The sequence below is a fragment of the Ochotona princeps genome, chromosome 18 (assembly GCF_030435755.1).
Source record: "Ochotona princeps isolate mOchPri1 chromosome 18, mOchPri1.hap1, whole genome shotgun sequence".
Lineage (NCBI taxonomy): Eukaryota > Metazoa > Chordata > Mammalia > Lagomorpha > Ochotonidae > Ochotona > Ochotona princeps.
Genome location: NC_080849.1, coordinates 28,739,376 through 28,764,083, shown reverse-complemented (window position 1 = coordinate 28,764,083; position 24,708 = coordinate 28,739,376). Strand labels below are relative to the sequence as shown.

The following is a 24,708-nucleotide window of genomic DNA, read 5'->3' as shown; positions in this document are numbered from 1 at the left end:
GTTTGCTGCTCCATGTAGCGGTGTGCGTACATTTCCACCCTAATACCTGTCACATTCTGTTTTCACTATTTAGCTGCCTGTTTCTTCTTATTTATCTGTGAGTATTCAACAGTAATCACTTACCCTTTTTTGTACTTACATGCCTGAATATAGTACAGGCATATAGTAATCTCACAGTTTTTTGAATACATGTAAATACAATTTGCATTGACTTTGGGAGCCCAACAAAATGGCTCACTTGGCTAATCCTCTCCCTTGCAAGTGCCGGATCCCTATTGATGCCAGTTCATGTCCCAGCTACTCCACTTCCCATCCAGCTCTCTGATTAAGGCCTTAGAAAGCAGTGGAGGATGGCCCAATGCCCTTTGACCCTGCGTTTGCATCAGAGACTCGGAAGAAGCTTCTGACTCCTGTCCTCAGATCAGTTCAGTTCCAACCCTTGCAGCCATTTGAGGAGTAAAGCAGCAGATGGAAGATCTTTCTCGGTCTCCTTCTCTCTGTAAATCTGCCTTTCCATTAAAAATGAATAAATCCTTCAAAAATTTCACATTTATTTTGAAATGGAAAGACAAGGATCCAAAAGTATAATGAACTGTGTCTGAAATTATAAACAGTTTGGTTATATGATACCTAACATCATATTCATTGGTTGCCATGGGTGCATAAGTAGGACAGAAGTGATAATTAGGAAGTTGTACAACACTAGAAATTACAAATTATTTCTTTCTAAGTAGCAGGTAGAATTTAAATGCTAGCTTAGGGTTTTCCTTGAACCTCTCTTAGTCGAGTCACTTAGCACATCCAGGGGTCCATAATGTTCCATGTGCAGCAGACCAAGCAGACCATTTGGAAAGACTGACTTATTGAGATAAACGGCTAAAATAAGTTAAATCTCATCATCACATCCCTGCATTAATTTTAACATGAATTTAGTTTGTGTTAAATGGACATTTGTTTTTATTGTCCCAAAGATTGAACTTTTTCTCCAGTAAAGCAGAATAATGCATCTATATGCTGTCCTCACTTGAGCAGTACATAAAGATTAGTAAATAAGGCTCCATTAAAAATACTTATAATGTAAGTAACATGAGTCCCAGTAGCATTTCTAATGTCCATTAATGCTTATTCTGAGGATCAGAGCTCATTTTACTGAGCCATTTAGTCAAACCGTGTGATTATTTAGAAAGTTAATTCATGCATACTAAAATCTAGCTTAAGTAATGCAGAGGGTAGGAGGTAAAACTCTATGGAGACGATAGTCCTTTTTGTTATTTAATGATCAGCCATAATTAACTTGCAAATTTGAAATAATTAGAACAAATTAAAGGTATTTAACTTTGCCTCCCTAAAGAAAAATTCAAATTGCACCAAATGCAGCTTTAAATTATTCAAGTCTCAAAGGTCTGGGCTAGATTTTTTTTTTTATAATGCCTTTTCTATGATGAGAATACCAATCTGCTTTTTGTCAGAAGGCATCCTATCAAGTAATTGTTCTTTGTGTTAATAAATGACAGCTATTCTTCTTTGTAAAAGTATTTCAGTCTCCCTAGACTACATCAGCATTTCTGTGGCATTTTAATTCAATAAAACAAAAGGTTAATGTTTTTCTACTTTTTAAGGAATGCAAATACAAGTGATATTCAATTGGTCCTGAATGACATTTAAAATTTGCCATTCAAACTCAGACTATCGCGATATGAGATTTGGGCAAAATAGAAAAGTTCAAGGTTCTTTGAATTATTAAAATTTTATTCAACTTAAAGAACTGAAAACATTTTTCCTTTCCCCGCTATAAATTGAGACTACTGAAAGTTTCTATTTTCTAATTTATAATAGTAAAATATGGATATATGGTGCAGTTAAATCTCATTCATTTTAGATATTTAGATAGTGCAGAAATCCTACATGTCCTTCTTTATCTACATTTTGATCATTTTATCATCACTTTTTAACAACTCAGTAGGTGCTTAATAATAACAATGGAAAACTTCCCAGTAATTCCATCCATATCACTTAATAATGTTGTACCATGAATCATAACACCTCAATGAATTCTTCCATTTTCTTAGGTTTTCTTTGTGATAGAAGTGTACCAAATTTGATTTTTTTTTTTTAATTTTGAAAGTCTGAGAAAGAGAGATGTTCCAGCCCTTGTTTAACTATTCAGATGACTACAATGTCCAGGCCCGGGCAAATATTTACAATTTCTTGATATTTTAAAAAATGTATAGGTTGTTTAGAAATAAGTTAATTTCTAAATACTTGAGAGTTTTTTTAAAGTCTGTTTTTTCTTTTTAATTGAACTTCATTATAATCAGATTACATATTCTATCAGTTTTAGCTCTTTTGAGATGTAATGAAATTTACTTATTTTTGGAAGTCAGTGAGATATTTTCAGAGTGCCTACAACACCTGGAGCTGAGCGAGGCTGAAGCCAGGAACTGGAAACCCAATCTAAGCTCCCCACTCAGGTGGCAGAGCCCCAGCCGCAGAGCGAGCACTGCTGCGCCTCGTTCGCACAAATTTGGAATTGGCGGACCTGAGGCTCAAACCCAGGCACCCTGATGCACACACTGGCCCTGAAGCTTGTGTTATTGCCTAAAAAATGATCTGTGTTGGTCACTATTCCATGTGTACTTTGGAAAGCTAGTATTCTGCATGTTGATGAAAAGCGACATTCAATTCCTCTGTAGTCTGCTGAATTTTTTTCTTCTTCTTTCAGCTGATGACAAGACTACTTTTTTCATTAGCCTTGCCAGTTTTTGCTACAGTGTTTTGAAACTGCTTTAGAAGCTTATATATTTATAATTTTTATGTCTGTCTGATAATTTAGCTTCTTTACCATAGTGAAAAATTTCTTCTTATTTGTGGAAATATTCTTTTTCTTAACATCTACGGTATTTGATAACACATGGGCTTTTTAGCCTTCCATGAATGTTGTTTGCATGTCATGGCTTTTTATGTCCATATCGACCTAATCTATTATTTTATATTTACAGTGTGGCTGTTGTAAACAGCATGATTGCACTCTGCATTCTTCTCTGTTCAGATTATATACCCATTTAATTGGAGTGCATAATTCCTTAAATTCACTTTAATTGCTGCTATTTGTATTGGAAAGGCGGATATACAGAGAGGAGAGACAGAGAGGAAGATCTTCCGTCTGATAATTCACTCCCCAAGTGACTGCAGTGGCCGGTGCTGTGCTGATCCGAAGCCAAGAGCCAGGAACCTCTTCCGGGTCTCCCACGCGGATGCAGGGTCCCAAGGCCTTCGGCCGTCCTCGACTGCATTCCCAGGCCACAGGCAGGGAGCTGGATGGGAAGTGGAGCTGCTGGGATTAGAACCATTGCCCATATGGGATCCCAGCAAGTGCAAGGCAAGGACTTTAACCACCATGCTATTGCACCGGGCCCACTACTGTTGGATTTAAGTCTACCGGTTTTTATTTTATTCACCCTTTCTATCAAAATTGATCTATTTGGTTGTAGTTATTTGTGGTCTTTGTTTGCTGCTGCTTTGGAGCTGAGGCAGGAGGGAAGTATCAGCTTTTTATATGTTTTCTGTCCTAATCATTATCTTGTGACCAGGCCTGCCAGCAGTTCTGTATTTAGATGCTTGACACCAGTAGGGACCAGTCACCAAGTCATGTTCTTAGCTTTAGCTCACTGAATGGAAGGCATGTACAGCCAGCACTATAAGGTTTATCTGACCTGTGAGGCTGTTTTCCTCTGTAGTAGACAGCACCTTGGTGGTCAGTATTGCCTGCAAGGGTTTCGTTTAAGGAAATTCAAGGTCCAAGTGGAGGAATCCCAGGCTCAGGGCAGAAAGCACTGAAGCCCCTTGGACATCATAAATATTTTCTGAATAATACAGCATTACTGACTAACCTGGAAGTTGGACACACGATGACCATGTAACCAGACCAAACAACTAGTGCAACTCCAGCCAGCCCTTATCACCTACTGGAGCACCACAGACATCTGGCTTTATTCTTTGTCCCCGTTATGTTTGTCCCTACCTTGTAGTTTTCCCTGTAACTTCAAAGCATCCTCATGCAGGAGGATGGCAGCCCTTGAGGTGGAGGTATGCTGTCTACAGAGTTTAAACTTTCTCATTCCCTTACGTTCAAAACCTGTGCTCATTATTGTGATGTAGCACTGGGAACAGGGACCAAACTTTCTGTAACATCTCTTTAGCCATACTTCTTTGCATTTTTCTTCCTTAGTGATTTCTGCCGAGATTGCAGTGTAATTCCCTAACCTATTACAAGTATTTGTGGTGCTGACGCTTTATCATTTAATGTAGAATATAGAGGTTTTTGTTATAAAGGTGTATTTATCTCCTAATTCTTTGTGATGTTATAGTCATACACATTACATATCAGTGTATTATAAACCTCATAATGCAGTGTTACCATTTTCTCTCAATATTGGTCTATGTGTAAAAGACATTAAGGAGAAAAAAGTCTTTATATTCACCCACACATGCGCTGTTTCTGATGCTCAGCATTTCTCTATAGATCTAGGTTTCCATCTAGTGTTCTTTTTCTTCAACCTGAAAAACATCCATTATTTGTTAAAGTGGAGGTGCACTGGCAGCAAATTTTTTTATCTCTCTTTAGGTAAAAATGGTATTTTCATATTTTAGAGGAAATAACTAAGAAAAGGTAGAATTCTGGAATGGCAAAAGTGTTTGGTTTTCTTCTCAGCATTTTTAAAGAGCATTTCCGCCTTGATGGACCATTGTTGCTATGTGAGAAGTGAACTGTTCTTTATATCACAATTGTTATCTGTGTAACTGACACATTTTTCTGATTGTATCCAGGATTTCCCTTATTTTTGGTTTTTACTAGTTTGTTAGATCAACATGTTTTCATCAAATTTGAAAGCTACTGTTATAATTTCTTTAAAATTCTTTAAAATATATATCTTCAAAAGTATTTTTCAACTCCATTCTCAGTCTCTCTGCTTGTGGAATTTTGGTTGTATTTGTTGTAGCTTAATGTTTTCTCCAAGAACCCTGAAGCTATGGTAATTTTTCTCCAATTTTTTTCTCTCTCTTCAAATTTTGCCGTTTCTTCTTGTATATAAAATTCACTTACCTTTGTTCTTTCATCTTTACTTTGTCCTCTGTGATTTTCAGGCCTAGAATTTCCATTTGCCTTTTTTTTTAACTGAAAGGCAGAGCAATTCACAAAGAGAGAGAGAGAGAGAGAGAGAGAGAGAGAGAGATCTTCCATCTGCTGGCTCCTCAGATGGCCACAACAGCCATGTTTTGGCCACCCCAAAGCCATGAGCCAGGAACTTCATCCACGTTCCCCATGTGACAAGGACCCAAGTACTTGGGCATCATGTGCTGTTCTTCTAAGAACATTAGCAGTAAACTATCAGAACCAGAGGGGCTGGGATGCTGATATCACTGTGCCTTAACATCAGCCCCTCTGTCTGACTCCTTTTTCAATTTCAGCATCTCTTCTGCAGCTGCCTATCTGTTCACTCAGTAAAGCCATATTTTCCTTTATGACCATCAACATATCAAAGGTCTTTGATTTATAATGGCAGTTACATCCTGATAAACCCATTGTAAGCTGAAAATATCTCAAGTAGTATTTTTTTAAGATTTATTTATTTTTATTGGAAAGGCAGATATACAGAGAGGAGAAGAGACAGAGAAGAAAATTTTCCGTACGATGATTCACGCCCCAAGTGAGCACAATGACCGGTACTGTGCCGATCCGGGTCTCCCACACGGGTGCAGGGTCCCAAAGATTTGGGCACTCCTCGACTGCTTTCCCAGGCCTCAAGCAGGGAGCTGGATTGGTAGGGGGGCTACCAGGATTAGAACCAGTGCCTCTATGGGATCCCAGTGTGTTCAAGGCGAGGACTTTAGCCATTATGCTATCATGCTGGGCCCTTAAGTAGTATTTAATTCACCCACTAACAAGGATTATAACTTAATCCCTGCTTACTTTAAGCATGTTCAGAGTGCTGATGCTGTGACACAGTAGGTAAAACTGCTGCCTGCAGCACTGGCATCCCATTTCAGCCCTGGTTTGAATCCCAATTGCTCCATTTCCTATCCAGCTCCGTGGTAATGCAACTGGGAAAGCAACAGATGATGGCACAAATCCTTGGGTCCCTGTAACTACTTGGAAGACCCTAGCTCAAATAGCCATTTGGTGAGTGAAACATCAAATAAAAGATCTCTTTATGTAAAACTCTGTCTTTCAAATAAATAAATCTTATATTTAAAACAAAAGTATTCAAAATACTTACATTAGTCTACAGTAAAGCAAAATCATCTACAGAAAGCTGATCTTGTCATAAAGTGTTAACTATCTCTTATAACTTACTGTGAATACTGCCTTGGAAATCAAAAACAGAATACTTCTATGGGCATGCTTTTGAGCCCATTGTAAAGTTGAAAAGTACTAAGTCATAATATAAGTTAGGGACTATCCATATTTTTAATAGCTTATTTAAGTAGTTTTATATTCTAAGTCTAACATGTGGACCATCTTTGGTTAGTTTTGTTAGGCTTTTTTTTTTTTTTTTTTTTTTTTTTTTGCTTGACTAGAGGGTCACACTTTTCTCATCTGGTTACTATTCCTGTGTCCTGTATATTTTAGATACGTGTTTAGAGAAGTGAATTTGCTAATCATTCTTGGAAGTGTTAATTTTTCTTTCACCATCAATCTGAATACCAAATGTTCACCTTGAACTTGGATTCATTTGCTTTTATGCTTTGTAAGGCCAAATCTGAAAAAGTCCTGGGGTTTTCCTCTAACATGGTGGTGCTCAGTGTACAAACTCTTTGTTCCCTGTGTATTTTATTATCCTGAATTTTAGTTTTTTTTTTCCCAAGAGAAAGCTTACCTTATGGCTTTTTCTAGAATATGGACCATGTGAAGTCTCAGCTGAAGTCCAGCATATTAATGATAGCCCCATTGTGTAACCAGAACTTAAATTTCTACCTGCATTGTGAAATTTGGAGTATTTTGATATTGCTATTCTACATCCAACCTTGCAGCTGTCACTCTGGCAGTGAAAAAGAAAACTAAAAAAGCCAGCAAACTGAAAGTTGGTTCTTAGAAAACCTAAATAAAACCCAACAAACACTTCTTTTCTAAAAAAAAAAAAAAGATTTTTATTTTCATTTGAAAGGCAGATATACAGAGAGAAGGAGAGAGAGAGAGAAGAAGAGATCTTCCATCCACTGGCTCACTCCCCAAATGTTCACAACAGCCAGAGCTGAGCCAATCCAAAGCCAGGAACCAAGGCCAGGAGCTTCTTCCGTGTCTTCAACCTGGGTACAGGGGCCCAAGGACTTGAGCCATCCTACACTGTTTTCCCAGTCCATAAGCAGGGAGCTAGATTGGAAGTGGAGCAGCTGGGACACTAAGTCTTTCCCATAGAGGATGCTAATACTTGCCAAGTAGAAGATTACCCTGTTAAGTCACCACACAGATCCCTTGTTTTTATTTTGAGAGCCAGAATTCCTATGTGCTCTTTGAATCACTCCCCCAAATGCCCGGTACAGCTGAATCTAGAAGCCAAAACCTCCATGTGATCTCCCATTTGAATGGCAGGGACTCAGCTCCTTGAGCTATTACTTGTTGTCTCCCAGGATGTCCACTAGCAGGAAACTGCAATCAGGGGCAGAGCCAGCTTTTGAACCCAGGCATTCCAATATGGGATCTCGGCACCCCAGCTGTTGACTAAACTGCTAGGCCAAATGCCCAACCCTGGGCCTGTTTTTTGTTTATTGTTTGTGTTTTAGTGGAACATGTGATCTGGTTTTTAACATGAGCAAAGAATCCAGTTGAGGAAAATTAATAGGTTTTAAGAAACAGGTGATTAACATGCCATAGTCACAGAGCACACGGGTCACAATGCATGAAGAGTGTGAATTAAAAGAAAAAGGACTACAAAAATAAATGAGTGAATATGAAATTATATTAAATTGAGCAAGAATTTTTTGTACAGCTATCCTTGTTTTAGGGAAATTAGAAACTAAATGACCTGTTGAGATGAGGTTTTGAAGAAAACTGAGCAAAAATATTTATGTGACATGGGTTGAAGATGCATGAAATAGTATTGAGAGGCTAGGCTAGTACTGGGAGCTCACTTCAGTGGAGAATGAATGGATTCCGAAAACTGACAGTCATGATGATATTAATTTTACCACACAAATAAACAGATGTAGTCATTGAAATAATTTGCCTAGGTTTGGGATTTCTGAGCTGAAGTTCATTTGCATTAAATTCATAATATTGTACTTGTATTCTTCCTGGTTTCCTGGCCTATGAATACAAGTTGTATAACCTGAGGATTCATCTGTTGATGATCTGCATGGAAGAAGGACCCCTTTGTTCCTGGAAATTAAAGAGTGATGAATTGAATACATTGCACTGTACCCATTTAATGCCATATTACTATTTTTGCTTCTTCTGAATATACAGCCATTTAATCTTTGTGGGGTTTTTTTGTTAATTATTTTATGAGATGACTTACTGGAATTCTGATCAACACAAACTGTTGATGTGGATAGGATTATGCGATTTGAATCCTAGTCAAGGACCACCTGAAGAAAGTAATAGGTCCATGGGCACAGCACAAGAACTCAATTGGCTAATCCTCCGCCTCCAAGCACCAGCATCCCATATGGGTACTAATTCATGTCCCAGCTGCTCTACTTCCCATCCAGCCCCCTGCTTGTGGCCTGGGAAATCAGCAGAGGATAGCCCAAAGTATTGGGACACTGTACCCACATGGGAGACCTGGAAGAGGCTCCAGGCTCCTGGCTTCAAATTGGCTTAGCTCCAGCCATTGCAGCCCCTTGGGAACTAAACTAGCAGATGCAAGATCTTTCTTTGTTTCTCTCTATATATCTTCCTTTACAATAAAAACAAATAAATAAATAATTTTTAAAAAATAACAGATCCATCCTTTTCTTGTCCAGAGATTACTTCTGCTCCTGGGGAGTTTAACCAACTTAATTTTTAGAATCTCACTTTTTGAGTAACTACATCTACCTACTTTTCCTGTCTTCTTTTTCTCAACTAACATGTTCATGTTGTTTATGGACATGTGTAAGAAAAAAAAAGAGTGTCATGAATCTATAGTAAACTAAATTAGAAGAAACAAGCTGATGGAATACTTAGGGAATAGATAACATATCATCTGAATATTTATCCATAAAATAATAAACTGAGAAAATTTGCCAATGATGGAGACACAGTAAATTAGATAGGAATAAAGGCATATGTACACATGTTCAATCACTTTATAATGAAATTGTGTAAGGATGGAGCCCAGTTCTTGCACATACACTGTTGCATTACTCCTTACATAGTCTCACTGTAATAAATACACTCACAATCGAAAATGAGCAACACAAATGCGGCTTGAAACACATTAGGGATATTTTAATCCCTAATGTTCATTTTCAGCACTTGGAAAACATTTTAGATATGCAAGTCTTGTTTTAACATACTCTTTCTTTCTACGGATATTCAACTCTTAGTCATACTCTGTGACTTTATTACTAGTTTCATGGGTTTAAGTCTCATTTCCCCAATTCTAAATGTAAGCTTTTTGAGGATAAGGACCATTTCTTCTTCAAAATTATTGTGGCAGGACACAAAATAGACCTTTAGTGGATTTTTAAAATTGCATCTCAATAAAAAAAAAAAAAGGGAAGTTCTAACTGCCTTGAGTTGCCATGTTGAATTTAAATACCTGGTGATCTCTCTCTCCTTATCTATGCCCTTTGCAATTCATTCATGATTGTCTTTTCAGTTTACTAAGATCAAAGTGTGATGGCTGGCTACTTGGAGCATCATCATCCACTAAGAAGTACCCAGATGCCACCAACAGCGCTGAGAATAAGAGGGAGAAGAAGACAGTTGGGTTTCAGTCACACGTGGAAGATGATGCTCCATGGACAAGTCAAAAGAAAGATGCATCTAGACCCCAAAGAGGTAAGTTTAGCATTTATAGTCACAAACTAGAAGCGTTGGGGAGAAGGGTTTCCTGCAATGCTGAACTACAGTTAAATGTCACAAACTGACAGGAGCCTACCAGGCCATGTCACATCCAATAAATTAGTGAAATGCATCTGCATTTTCTTAGAATACTGGTGTGAGACACTGCAGCCAACTTGTCCCTCTTTTTGCAAGCAACAAGCTGTAAGAATGAGGCAGCCTTTACTGTGATCACAGACACAAAATACTGTTCACCATGAGTAAAGAGAACAAGACATTGAACGAAATCTCTCCTGAAAAATAAACCCTAACAACTACAGTTAATCCTCAGCTGACTTGTGAGAGGTGAAGGGGAGGTCATAGCAACTCATCTCAGTAGTCAACACAAAATGCCACGAGTGAAGTACCTATTGCCTAACAAAAGTGTAGGCCCTTGTCATACATTCTACATCATATATATGTGTGTGTTTGTGTGTGTGTACACAATATATATGGTAATTTTTAAAATCAATTATAAATAGCTTCATGAATTCGTGAGTGAAGCAAATTTGTTTTCTAGTTGATCTTGGAGTGGCTTTTGTCTTTGTTCTCATGGCATCCTTAGAAGGACTTTGGAAGAGAATGGAGCAATTCTGAGCTTCATTAGACAGACAGGACAGAGGGCAGCGAAATAGCTCCGAGCCCATCCTGCTCTCGCTGCTTTTCCAAGCGTCTTTTCCTGCTCACAGCCATTAACGCTTATTTCCTTCTTATTTCCCTCCTTTTCTACTGGGCTAGCACCTTTATCCTTGTGGCGTTAGTAATCTCTCTAACCATTCTCACATGGATTTATTTGAGAATTGGGCATTGCCTTGTGAGAAGAATTTACAGGTATGCCACTCCCTGCCTTTCTACCTGCTGCCAGCTTTGTAATCATGTTTTTTTCTAAGTTTTTTTTTTTAGGATTTTTACTTGGAAATCAGAATTACACAGAGAAAAGCAAAAAGATCTCTGCAGTGGCTAAGTCTGAGCCAGGCCAAAGCCAAGAGTCAGGAACTCCATCCAGCTCCCCTTGTGGGTGTAGGAGCCCAAGCACTTGAGCCATCCTCCACTGCCTTCCCAGGCTACATTACAGCAGTGGACACTCTCTAAATTTTAATCATGACTGATCTAGCAGATTGTTTAGTTCTCTCCTAGATAACTGAGAAATGGCAACAAGTCCAAATTTCAAAAGGAGAACTGTTCACAGGCCCAGCATGGTAGCCTACTGGCCAAAGTCCTTGCCTTCCATGCAACAGGATCCCATATGGGTACCAGTTCATATCCTGGCTGCTACACCTTCCTTCCAACTCCCTGCTTTTGGCCTGGGAAAGCAATGGAGGAAGGCCCAAGGCCTTGGGACCTTGTACCTATGTGGGAGACCTGGATGAGGCTCCTGCCTCCAAATTTCAGATCAGCTCAATGCCAGCCATTGCAGCCATCTGGGGAATGAACCAACAGTTAGAAGGTCTTTCTCCCTGTCTGTCCTTCTGTCTGTAAGTACGACTTTCTAATAAAAATAAATAAATCTTAATAAAACTATGCACAATTTGAAACAAACAAAAAAAGGTTTTGTTTGACAAAGGCAAACAATCTGCAGAACTTGACTGATTTAAGACAATTTGGACACTTCTTTTAAGACATTGCTACCAAAGACAAAAGTAAACTTGAGACTTAGTGCAAAAGATAGGATCTGCTTTGCTTTCTATCCTTCAGAAATAGGAACGCTTGCTTTGACACCGTCTGTTCTTAATCATTGGACTTGGGAGAGTGGAAAACTAAGTCAGCATTGGTGTGGGCGCACCACACGGCTTAACACAATCTTCTGTCAACATGTCAGCCAACTTATGTTGTGTGTCAGCACTAAAATAACGTGGCAAAATGAGAAAAATATGGTATAATAGCAAAAGGACAAATAACTTGTGTTACTGGTTAAGAGCACAGCAACATTAGAAGGCAGCGATTGAAAAGGCACTTCTAGCGAGGCGTCATCAGGCCTGCCTTGCTGTGTTGGGGGTTAATCTCTGCTGGGCCTACCCATAGAAGTCGGAAGCCTGCAAAGGGCTTGTGTCCCCCAAAAAATCAATTTCTAATTTGAAACAAAATCATTTTTGACTAACAGGAGTTCAGAACCCATTACTTTTGGCTATATGGTCTGCTGACATTTCAGCACTTTCTGTTGTGCACAATGAATCCTAATAGTCATTTTCTAATGTTGCTACACCAATCAATTGAGCCAAGAGAAAGCTGTTACAATTCTGCGACGTTTTCAGGAACAGTTATCGCTCATGGTTTTATTTTTTCATTAAGGTAGTTTCATTCGGTTGGGGAAGTGGTGGCAGTATTGCAGGCGGGAAAATAGACATTTTTGTCTTTTTAGAAGTCTTATTTTAAGGTATTCACGAGAACTTTTAACTTTCAATGCTAGAAAAAAGAGTTTCTTATATTTTTCTTTTAATTTGCATCCATTAGCAAAGTGACAGATTTCTGCTCACCGAAGCAGCTGAAATTTCCCCCTTGTGACCATTGTTGTGCCTTCTGCAGAGGTGGTGTGCATCTGCAGGGCCAAAGTGACCGCATTGGCATTGCTGTGGCCCTCAAGCAAAGGGGAGGCTGTGCTGCTGTGGGTTTGGATACTCTGTTTATCGTCAGGCCAATGACCTAGCACTAATTGCCTAAGTTACACTGTTTGGTTTAGTGCCTCCATAATTGCTTTCCCCTCTTCAGCGTGTCTGAATTGTTTAATATACTTTTCTTGTGTCTTATATGCTTTGATCTTTTGTTGTTGTCCTTTAATCATTAAGTGCTACATAGGTCATTTGCTGCAGGATCATTAATCTTTATTGCCTTGCCAGTCTCTCTCACACCTTTACCTCTCCTGTCTTCCACACCATCCTGCCAACTTTATTGATGCCAAGCCTATAGAAAAAAGAAGAAAAAGCAGACTCTTGAAACAACCTCATGTTAGCAAAGATTTGCATTCATATCAGAATTCTGTGTAAAATATAAACTTTTCATTCATCAATGCTTAAAATGTTGTGTTTTAGTTGCTTTTAATGAACTATATAGAACAGCGAGACATTACTTGGAAAAAATCTAACCTTGGTTCAAGAACTTTTTGAAAAGATGTATTTATTTTTATTGGAAAAGCAGATCAGATTCATGGAGAGAAGAAGAGACAGAGAGAAAGATCTTTCATCTTCTGGTTTACTCACTCCCCAACTAGCCACAACAGCCAGAGCTGAGCCACTCTTAAGCCAGGAGCTGGAAACCTCTTCTGTGTCTCCCACACAGGTGCAGGGTCCCAAGGCTTTGGGCCATCCTCTGCTGCTTTCCCAGGCCACAGGCAGGGAGCTGGATGGAAAATGGAGCAGCTGGGATACGAACCAGCACCCATATAGGATCCCTGCACTTGCAAGATGAGAATTTAGCTAATTGAGCCATCGCGCCAGGCCCAAGAACTTATAAAAGGCATAGATCTGGGCACGCAAATACTCTTTCCCAACTTACCTAGAACTTCCACTTCCGAAACAGTCACCATCTCTGTTTACAATAACTCTCAAAGCTGAGGACATTGTTTTCCTATTGTGTTGATGGACTGGCAGTGGCTGGGAAGTCACTGAGCACCCACATTCCAGAACTGACTTGTTTCACATCAGGCTCTTACACTGTCCATTCCTAAATAGGCTTAAAACCATCCCGAAGCCTCTTACTGCATTCAGAGCTGCCTCCCGTTAGTTTCTATTTCAAGGATGTTTAAATTCCCTTCCAACTTTGAGAGAAGCTGGACCTAGAAATGATCTGGAGTTAGTTGATAGCATTGACCATGCTCTTCACGTTGTCTATAGGCTTTTTAAAGTTATATTTGTATAACCTTACATAGCGGCTGTCACTGCTTGAGCTTACCTGAGTAACTCCCCAACACCTTTTTTTTCCTGAAAGGATTATTATTGTACTCCTTGTCTCTCATTCTTGCTTCATCACTCTGCCTGGCAAATAAATAAACAAACCTCTTAAAAATACTGAATAATTATTTATTTATTATGTATTGTATTTTTTCCCACTAAACTATGAACATTGCTCAACTCATGGTAGACGCTATACATTTATTCACTGAACAAATCAATAAAATCATATATATATATATATATATATATATATATATATATCTTTCTATACCTAGTTCTGTTTTTCAAATACGTACTTGATCAGTTAGAGCTTTTGTCATCAGTTGCTGCAGTGATTTAAGCAAAGTATAAGCTTGTCCCTTCAAAGTCCCTATGGTGATTGATTGGTGATGTCAAAGAGATATCAGTAGAATCAAGTCTTAGGAGTCAAGAAGATGGTGGAATATTTTTCCCTTTCGTTACCTTTTACTTTAATTGTGGTCTAATTTATTTACAACATATCTTAGATGTGCAGTTGGATAAATTTTGATAGTTGCAAATACTCATGTGACTACCAATTAAGACGCAGTACATTTCTTTTGTCAGCAAAAGGCTCCTGTGCGGTCCCCTGAGGCCTCTCTCCTTGACTTGCAGACAGCTGCCTTCTCCCTGTGTCCTCACATGGCTCTGTGTGTGTGTGTGTGTGTGTGTATGTGTGTGTGTGTATTTGTTCCTGCTGCCTCTCCCTCTTGAAAGGACACCAGTCAGACGTGGTTTGGGCCCACCTTTATGAGCTCATTTAGTCTTAATTATCTCTTTTAAGACTGTAGAAAAATACAGTTGCATTCTAAGGAGTACAAAAGTTTAGGATTTCAACATAGGAATTGGGGATTTACAATTTGGAGAGGGGAGACAGGGAGCAGAGAGTGAGGTACAATTCAGTCTCTAACATCTACTCTCTGTCCAAATTTTATGTCTTTTATCTCTCATTCTTATCTAATAAGTTTGGCCTAGGGATTCACTGTAACATAGAGTAGAACAGTAAAAGTGGCCTTCATGCCACATTCGCAGTCCCATTAGGAAAGCAGAAAGCCTTTCAACCGTTAAGTTGGACTTTACCACCAAGTGTTTTGTAAATCCTGTCAGGTTGAAAAAGTGACTTCCTAGTTTCCTAAAAAATCTACCACAATTTGGTGTTGAATTACAACAGAAATCTTTTTTTGTGATTGTTGAGATCATCTTTTTTTCCTTTTTCTCTTCTTCTGTTGATTTGATGATTGCATTGGAAGAGAGATGCTGGGATGTGTGTGTGTGTGTGTGTGTGTGTGTGTGTGTGTGTGTGTGTGTGTGTCTGAGGAGGTGGGAAGAGGATCTTGTCAAGTTTTGATATCAGAATTATGCTAGGTCACAAATTATTCAAGCAGACAGCAGCAAAAATAGTAATGTAGGTATCTCTAGCAGCTACTTCCTCTCTAGAAACACAAAACCTTGGCAAAAACTATCAGAGTTCACTTTGGAAGATAGTGAAGGATTTCAGGGGGGGAAAAATGGTTAACCAGCAGCAGAACTGCCGAAACATAATTGCAGAACTTTGTGGAGTTGTAATTTAGCCTTGCCCTAGGCCCCTCTCTGATCTGGCAGCAGGTTTGACCATGACAGCCCGAGTCATAGGTGTGAGTACCTGATCTCCATAAATCCTGTGCTTGTGTTGACCTGTATGTATGTGCCCTATAGGACTGAGCAGGGGGGCACCTTTTGTTTTGCTTGGTTCTGGACCTCTTCAGGCAGAATAACAGCCACATTTAGGGCATTCTTGAAAACCCTGAAAGCCCCATAAATAAACAACTGCCACCATGGGGTAGAAAAGTAAGACAAACAGTAGACACACCAAAAGCCAAAAAGCTGAGTAACCTACAAGAAATTCCTAAAAACACAGACTATCAATATTGACTCCGAAATGAAAAGAAAATCTGAATAGTCCTGTGATAATTAAAGATGATATCAGTAACCAAAAATCTGACAAAGAATGCCCAAGACCAGATAGCTTCACTGGTGAGTACTAACATTTAAAGAATCAAAACAAATCCTTCTGAGAGTAAGATGGAAAGGGAAGAACACATCCTAACTCATAAGAGATGAGCATTACCCTGATAGCAAAACCAGATAACAACTTCACAAGAAAACTGTAGGCCAGTGTCCCTCGTGCTATGGGTCCTGATGAATATGGTTGATAATATCCTTAACAAATACTACCAAGCTGAATACAGCAGTATGCTAAGAGGATTATATATCAAGACAAAGTGGCATTTGGCACACATATGCAAAGGTGGCTCAACATACAAAAATTTATCAATGTAATACACTGTATTAATTGAAAGAAGAAAGAAACCACACAATTTCCTAATTGACAAAGAGAAGGCATTTGGCAGAATACAACACTGTTTCATAATAAAAATGATAAAGTTGGAACAGATGGACATGATATAAGATACATATGTAAAACCTACAGTTAACATCATATTCATAAGAGATAAGAACTTTTCCCCTTACAATTAGGAATAAAGCTTCTACTTTTACTACTTCTTTCAAACATTGTACTGGAAATTCTGGAGCAATAGACAAGAAACCATGTATATCTACATTAGAACAGAAGAAATAAATTTTAACAGATGACATGGTCTTGTGGAGAGAATCCTGTAGAATGCACAAAAAACCTGTGAGAGCTAATGAATGAACTCAGCAAAATTACAAGGTAGAATTCAACATTTAAAATTTTTTCATTGTTATGTACTAGTAATAAACTATCTGAAAAACATCCTCTGATTTCCTACCTGACTACACAAAATTAGAAAGAGAATTGGAGCTTATAAGGTAGCAGTGTCCCCAAGAAGGAAAGGGTTCATTTTGGTGGGTAGCTGACACACTGTACCACAGCAATATCCTTCATGATATCCTCGAGCCAGAAACACTCCATCTGCCCACCAAAAACCAGAAGTGCTTAAGATAGAATAGTATGCAAAGGCAAGCACAGCAGATGCACCTACATCAACGTCAGTAAACTTTACAGACACCACATTGAGCAGAAGAGCTCTCAAAAACAATCCTTTCTGTCATGCAGTACTTTCTATGCTTATAGATCTCAAAAGCAGCTAAACTAAGTTGCTTCTTTACCAATACATGAATGGTGAAACTATGAAGAAAGATAGGAAAGAATTACCCAAATAATGACTGGCCCCTGGATGCCAAAAGACTGAGGATGGGTGTTGGGGATATGTCTAGATGCCACTGCTGTATTTTTTTGATTGGGAAAGGGAAATCTGGCTGGGGTTTTTTGGTAAATCTTTAAACTAAACTAAATAGATAATATCAGCTGTCTTTGAAATGCAAAATAAAACAAAGAGCCCAGAGACAGAGCTTACTAATCATTGATCTTCAAGAAAAAATTATCTTATTATGAGATATTGATTGATGCTCAGGCAGACATAGACCCAGCTACATTTAAGTAGAACATGTTTGATCTGTGCATGCTAAAAATGTGCATGTTTATTTATATAAATGCATTCATATACGTTACATGTATATATGAAATTGATTGGCCTAATAGGTAATCTTAACAGCACTTTCACTTTTAGAAAGTATATTTAAAATGTATATTTATCTTTCTAGACGCTTAAGAAGGAATAGAGGTAAGATAATTAAGAAAAAGGAATAGTTATCTTGATCAGGGCCTTAGAAGCAGTCATTCTTCACCTTTATAGGTTAACCTTAGCCTTATAGAATTTAATGAAAGCTGTAGTCTCATTTCCAACATAATGAATGAGCGCATCTGGACACACTGTTGTACTTATAGTTATGAGGTATTTCACAGATTCCTCAAGTAAATGTGTTAGCTATAAAGCTTCTTGGTCTCTCTGTTAAAATTGTTTACATTGTTACCATCAAATGCTAGTCGTCTCAACCCAGCTTTTGACAGCAGTGTCAAGACAGAAGAAGAAGACTATCGCCCCAGTCTTCTGTGACAGCGCTATCACGGCCGTGTATCCTGTCATTCCAAGACTAACCTGCACATCTTCTGTGACAGCAGCTGGCAGATAGCTGCGTCATCACAGCCAGGCTTTGCTTTCTCCCTGTCACCTCCCTACTAATCTCCCTCAATATTTTCTCATTTGTCCTCTTAATGTGGACATATATCATAACTTTTTTATTCCACTTAAAAAAAGTTTGTATCCATGGGTCAGTATTTAATAAACGTGGTCATGTATATGAGAAAATTGGATCACATAACATATAAAAACAATCACCAAAAAATAGATAACAAAGCCTAATGAAAACAGACACTCAGAGAATAGGAAAGGTTGTATCAGCATATAAGACAGAAATGAAACTGTTAAACTGAAAAAAAAATCAGAAAATGCTATATAGAATGTGGCAAATTAGAATACATGTACTTAAAATACATGTACTTTATACAAATTAAAGTTTGGCATACGGATCTCATAGAGTCCAGGAATTCCATTTTCAATTATATATGCTACAAAATTCTGGATACATTTATATATCAAAATTATATGCAAGATTATTTGTATTGGTATTGTTAGAAATAGCAAAACACTTGACATAAGTAGGCAAAGAGAATAGCACTTTAAGAAAATAAATCATGTTATATGCATACAATGGCATGGTATACTAAAATGAACTTTGATAAAAACATGTATGTAATGTTGGGCCATTGTTACAAACATTTTTTTTTAATTGGAAGTCAGATATACAGAGAGGAAGAGAGACAAAGAGGAAGATCTTCTGTCTGATGAGTCACTTCCCAGGTGACCACAGTGGCCAGAGCTGAGCCGATCTGAAGCCAGGAGCCAGGAGCCTCTTTCCAGTCTCCCACGTGGGTACAGGGTCCCAAGGCTTTGGACCATCCTCAACTGCTTTCCCAGGCCACAAGCAGAGAGCTAGATGGGAAGCAGGGTGCCAGGACAGGAACTGGAACCTACATGGGATCCCAGCGCATGCAAGGCAAGGACTTTAGCCACACTAGGCTGCAGCACCAGGCCCTACAAACATATTTTTATTTTTTAAGACTTATGTGGCTTATTTGAAAGGCAGAGTTACAGAAAAGGAGAGGCAGAAGCTGAGAGTAGTCTTCCATCTGCTGATTCTTGCCCCCAAATGGATACAACAGGCTGGGCCAGGCTTCATCCAGGTCCCCACATAGGTTCAGGGACCCCAGCACTCAGGCCATCCTGCATTGCCTTCCCAGGCACCTCAGCAGCAAACTAGTCAGAATCAAACCAGCACCCATTAGGAGATGCCCGCACTACAAGTTAGGGTTAGGGTTAGGAACCCTCAACCTGTTACACCACAGTTCTGGCCACGCCTATTGTTAACAAATTATCCAGAGATAAGAGACATTTCTCTGTGTTATTCTGCTTATATATGTTGAAAAGCAGGGACCCTAATTTCTATTTTTAGTTAATAGGATAGTGACTACTTTAGCTTCATGGAAGAAATATTTATAACTAAGTACTCAATGATGTAACATCCATGCAGTTGTTACACTCTGCATGTTAACTCCCCTGAAGTTGGAATAAGTATATTTGTCTTTCTGGGTTTGGCTTATTTTGCTCAGCATAATCTCCAGTCCCATCCATTTTGTTGCAAATGTCAGGATTTCATCCTTTTCTGAGGTGGAGTAATAGCTCAGCATGTATACATACCTAATTCAGGTGTTTCTTCTCCTGCTTATCCAACTTCATTTCCCCCGATATTGCCAGGGTTCTAACCAGGCAACAGAGAGCGACTTGGCTTCTTTTGAATACCAGAGATTGTGATCATCATTTTGATGTTAATCTCAATGTATGATGACAGTCTTCTCTTTGCTTAACTTTTCCCAGAGTTAACCTACCCTATGTACTCCTGGCATGTTAAGCTCTAGTATTTTCACCACTCCCAAGCTGTTTTCATGTTGCTCAAACATTCACTTTTTTTCTTCAAGGATAATATGGATTTCCTAGGCAACAGTTTTCCAGGAACCAGAAGAAAATTGCCAATGGGATTCTTACAGTATTCCAAGAGAAAAATATTTTGTGTTATTTTGAAAATGACAATAATTATAGCAATAATAATAGATAAGTAGAATATAAAACCAACCAAAAAAGCTGTCCTGTCCATCCCCTGTATTTAGTCAGCACTCTGAAAGAGCAAATTTTCTATCACATAAATATTGCTTGGTAGAAAGGATCAAAGTATTTTGAGAACTCTTGCTTAGGAACTTGCCAATGATGCTAGAAGGAATAGTATCTCTTTCAGTTAAGATGTGTTTTAGTTCAATATAGTTTTGTTAAAAGAAACTTTCAGGATTTATGTATACCTTGCAAGAGTTATGGAAAGGATCAACTCAGTATGGAAGGCTTAGAGTATAAAGAGCCAGAATTTTCTGTTTCGTCAAAGAGAAAGGAGATCTTTTCTTGTAACAATTAAGGGGATAAAACAAAATCACCCACAATCTTAGGTATTTTCACAGTAAATCCAAATCAGCAAGGATATGATATGCAATCAGGTTTTAAAACAAAAGCTCTAGTTAGTCTGTCACTGCAGTAATGAAACTTTTTTTAAAAAATAAGGCATTATGGAACTCTGATGTTTACAATACCAAAACAAGTCACTGAATTTCCCATCTGCCTTTGTTCCATTTCAGGGTGAAAGGGGGCATATTGGCTTGCTTTTGAAGCTTGGGGACTCCTAAAATGTTAATTCTATTACTCAGAATGGACTTTTTCATTTCCTTTTGTTGAATGCCCAAATTATTTCCTTTATTGTACAAACAGAGACAATGGCAGGAGTTAGGAAAGATGCATCCACATCTCCTATGCCAACAAGAAGTCAAAAGGAGCTTGCAAGTACATCCTCATCATCATTCCAACTCAACAGTTCAAGGTAAGTTTCAGGGATCATTTGTTTTAACATTCTGCATAGCAGAGCATTTTTTGAGGTCCCTTTAATAGGGGATTGGAAAATCCTGACAATTCTTAGTACCTCTTATTCTGATGCGCTTATATTTAGCCAGGTTAAGCCACATGGAGTTCTTTATATATGTGCTTTTTAAATTGATCATTGTCACTGGCAAGTATTTCCATGGAAACCCAAAGCTAATCCTATCCCTTATCAATAAAAAGCTTCTTAGCAGCAGGTTCTTCCCAATTAATTATGGAATAGTTCTAAGTGGACTGTAAGTTAATCTGATAACTAATTGATCATAGAAGTTATAGTGCCTTTGTGCTAGTTAACAGGGATACTGACATTGACTTATACCAGAGGCTTTGGAAGGGTTAATCATTTGATCAGGCTTTTCAAGAGTCAGGGGAAGAAATATTTAAAATCTCTTATGTCTAATAATCCAATTCCCATAGTACACATTTGAGGCTGAACATGTAAGCATCAGTGCTGAATATATAAACATCAATACCAAAAGGGTTTGGTTTATGATTCCTTGGGGATGTGATTGGTTTTGCACACTTAAATTCCTCATATCTTAGCAGATGAATATAGATTTTAAGACATAATTTGTAGTTAATTCAAAGTCCATTGACTTTGCAAAGTGAAAATGCCCCCAAGTTGTGGGTCTCACCCCTGATGATTTTAAAGATGTTCTCTAAAATTCATTCCTTTGGTTTGTGGTCATTTCAAAGGGGAAAGGAGAATTATCTTTCTTCCTCTAAAGAGTTGTATTTCAGCCAAGTGCTATAGAAATACTGAGCCAAAGAAGCCAAATTTAGGAATCCTGAAAAACTAGTGTCATGATGACCATGGCTGTTATTGCTGTGGCTTTCTTTCTGGAGCTAGAAAGATATGCGTCTTACAGAAGTTTTGATGAATAATGTTAAGATGGAGGATAACAGCATTTGCTGGGGGTCCAGCACTTTGCCAAACCCTTTGTATGAACTATCTGATTGGATCTTTGAAAATCTCACTATTAGCATCCTCATTCTTCAAATTAGGATACTAAAACTGAGATTCCACAACTTGTCTATTGTTAATGAGAGGCAGAGCCAGTCTTTCAGACTCCCAAACCCTTAGTCTGCCACACTAATTACTTGACAGTGACAATCCCCAGGAATTGGAGACCACTAGTAATTTGCCACATTCTTTCTCTGTTTATCTCTTTTTTGTAACACTATCTTTGTTTCGATTTGTTGCCAAAGACCCCCTATTAGTTGGGATGCTAGAGTGTTGATGGGCTGCCTCTGTGGACCACTTAACATTGTGGTTGAAAGCATGTGTTCTGAGAGCTTCCATCCTAGCTCATCTTGACGGAATGTTTGGAGTGAGTAGCAGGTGAGAGGGGCAGATGATCTGGATTTTGAATCTCAATGAATTTCCTTTTTTTGAAGAGTGAGTTATCTGATTCCATATAATATATTTAATGTTTCTGAAGTTTTATACACAAGCGTGAGAAAAACAAATAAAATGTTTCCCTGTAAGGATTTTATGAAACATCTTCAACACACGTTTTCTGAATGAACCATATCACTTCATAAACTTTCATAATCCCAGGTTAAAATTGCTGTGAAGACTCATAATTATGGACTTTGAAAATGAATTCTTTATCTCTTAGTTCTTAATGCTGCAGATCAACTAAATGTAGATTCTCAGATGCTTCTTAAATAATGAACATTTGGCTAAACAAAACAGTGTGTAGTGCACCAGATTTTATCCTTAGAAGTACATGATGATAGTTTATAGGTCTGTTACACAGAGTGCAGAGTTGAAAGACAAGATTTAGTGCAATGAAAATCAGTTACCAGGAAGGCACAGTTTTCGCTTTCCAGACTTAAGAATCAGGAATATTTGAATTGCTGTTATTTCACAGTTTGTAAAAAGCATCTATTATGGACTGTGTTTCAGTGCATGCAAACTCTTAAAAGAGGAGGAAGCTTCTTGTTCTTCCTCCCAGTCAACTTTTGAAGGCACTGAGGGGAGGTGGAGAAAGCCCTTCCTGTCTTCCCTGAATTCCAAGGCTTTGTAAGACTCACACAGGAGGACTGAGTCATTCAGGTCAGGAGAGATATATTATCCTCTGTTCTCTGCAAACATTTAGAAGATTCCAGTGATTCCTCATACAGGTGAAAAAAAAAAAAAACAGGCATGGTGAAGTCATCTTTCTCATTTACAGTGTGGGTTAATTGTTTCCTCTGTTGACTGTCAGTATAATGTGAAATTTTCATTCCCCATTCAAGATGGAAAAAAATTGGGGCTGAAAATGTTAACATTTGCATTTTTATTTGTTGATTTATTTAAAGGACAGCCTCTCCTATAGCAATCCATCACTTAGTGACACCCCAAATATGAATAATGTATTGTAGACTTGCGGTTACAATGTGTAATAAGTGCTGGGGACAGTAAGGGAATGTTAACTATGTTGAAAATGTAATATTTATCGACTCATAAAGTTTATTGCTTTTGAGGTTCAATAATACTGACCATAGGACATTAATATCACTTATCCTGGTTTAAGCTGGGCACCTTTGCATGTAGAATATTCATCTCTCTCATGGTAACAAAATAGATATATAGTTTACGGCATAAACAAAGAGCGTATTGTAGGTTTCCACACCAAAAGCCACAATACCTCTTTATCTCTATTTTGCTCCTCCCCCAGATTTGATCCTGTACCCCTGAGCTATGGAGGATAGTGGTCACCCTAGCACCAGCGGGTGCTAGAGTAGGCTAAGTGTTACCACTTCCCTCCGCTTGGCTGGAACCCATAAGTCCCTGACCTACTCCACCTAGGGAAGGGACTGGAGGGACTTTTTTCCCTGTCATTCTGGATGCCTGGTGGTGGGTAGGTGAGCCTTGGCTCTGAAAGAAAATTGAAGAATTACTTGAGGTTACCATTAGCTTCTCAAATGAAAGTGTTACAAGCACAAATGCTAATGATGATTAACCCTTCTATGTCTTTCAGAATTAGGTGTGTCCATTACCAACAATAAAAATTCACTGTATAGAAAATAGCTAACACCCAGAGCAAAAGAAGTAGTGTTAATTATCAGCCATCAGCTGTAATTGTAATCCCCATTAAGGTGCAGAATTATGTATTTCTCCATTATAAATTACCGTTCTAATTGTACTTGATGTATGCCAATTTAATCAAAAAGTATACTTGCAACAGGCAGATATTTGCATTAATATAGCTTTGGATTCCCAAGTCTTTCATTGAAATTTGCATGGGAAAAAGGTTTTACTACTACTCTAGATTATTTCTCTGCTGGTGCCTTTCTTCATCAGGTATGTAGATGTGATACATTTTACATTAAAATGAAGGTGTTATCTTGTAGAATTGTTCAGTGTAACAGGAATCATGTCACTTCTTCAAAATATTAGTTCACTTTCAATTCTTAGTCATATGACAGTGCAATGATTGTATCAAGCTAATAAATAGAGACAAATACCAGGTGTGTGACAGCATAATTACATCTTCAATTCCCATAGTAAAGGGTGGCCAATGCTACTTCTTTCTGCTCTTCCATAACTCATTGAAGAGGTACAGCCTGCAGTCTTGCCCCTGCTCTCACCTTTGTGTGAGATGTTGAGGAGAAAAAGGAAGATGTAATCAACACATGCCCAACTAGTGACTTTTCTTTAAAAAAAAATTATTTGAAAGGCAGAGTTACACATTGCCATGGAGGGACAGAGGGAGAGATCTTCTATCCACCGGTTCACTTCCCAAATGTCTGCAACAGCCAAGGCTAGGCCAAGAACCAAAAACTCCATCAGGGTTCTCTAAGCACTTGGACCATCTTCCACTGCTTTCCC

The 24,708-nt window shown here is 38.3% G+C and overlaps 1 protein-coding gene across 1 annotated transcript in view; it reads left to right on the top strand.

Moving 5' to 3' along the window:
- Positions 1 to 24,708, top strand: part of KIAA1328 (KIAA1328 ortholog) — a 208,911-nt gene that overhangs the window by 168,902 nt on the left and 15,301 nt on the right. Inside the window, exons 9-10 of the mRNA XM_058676791.1 lie at positions 9,804 to 9,985; positions 20,724 to 20,832. Coding sequence (XP_058532774.1) covers positions 9,804 to 9,985; positions 20,724 to 20,832 — 291 coding nt within the window. The remainder of the gene's footprint in view (positions 1 to 9,803; positions 9,986 to 20,723; positions 20,833 to 24,708) is intronic.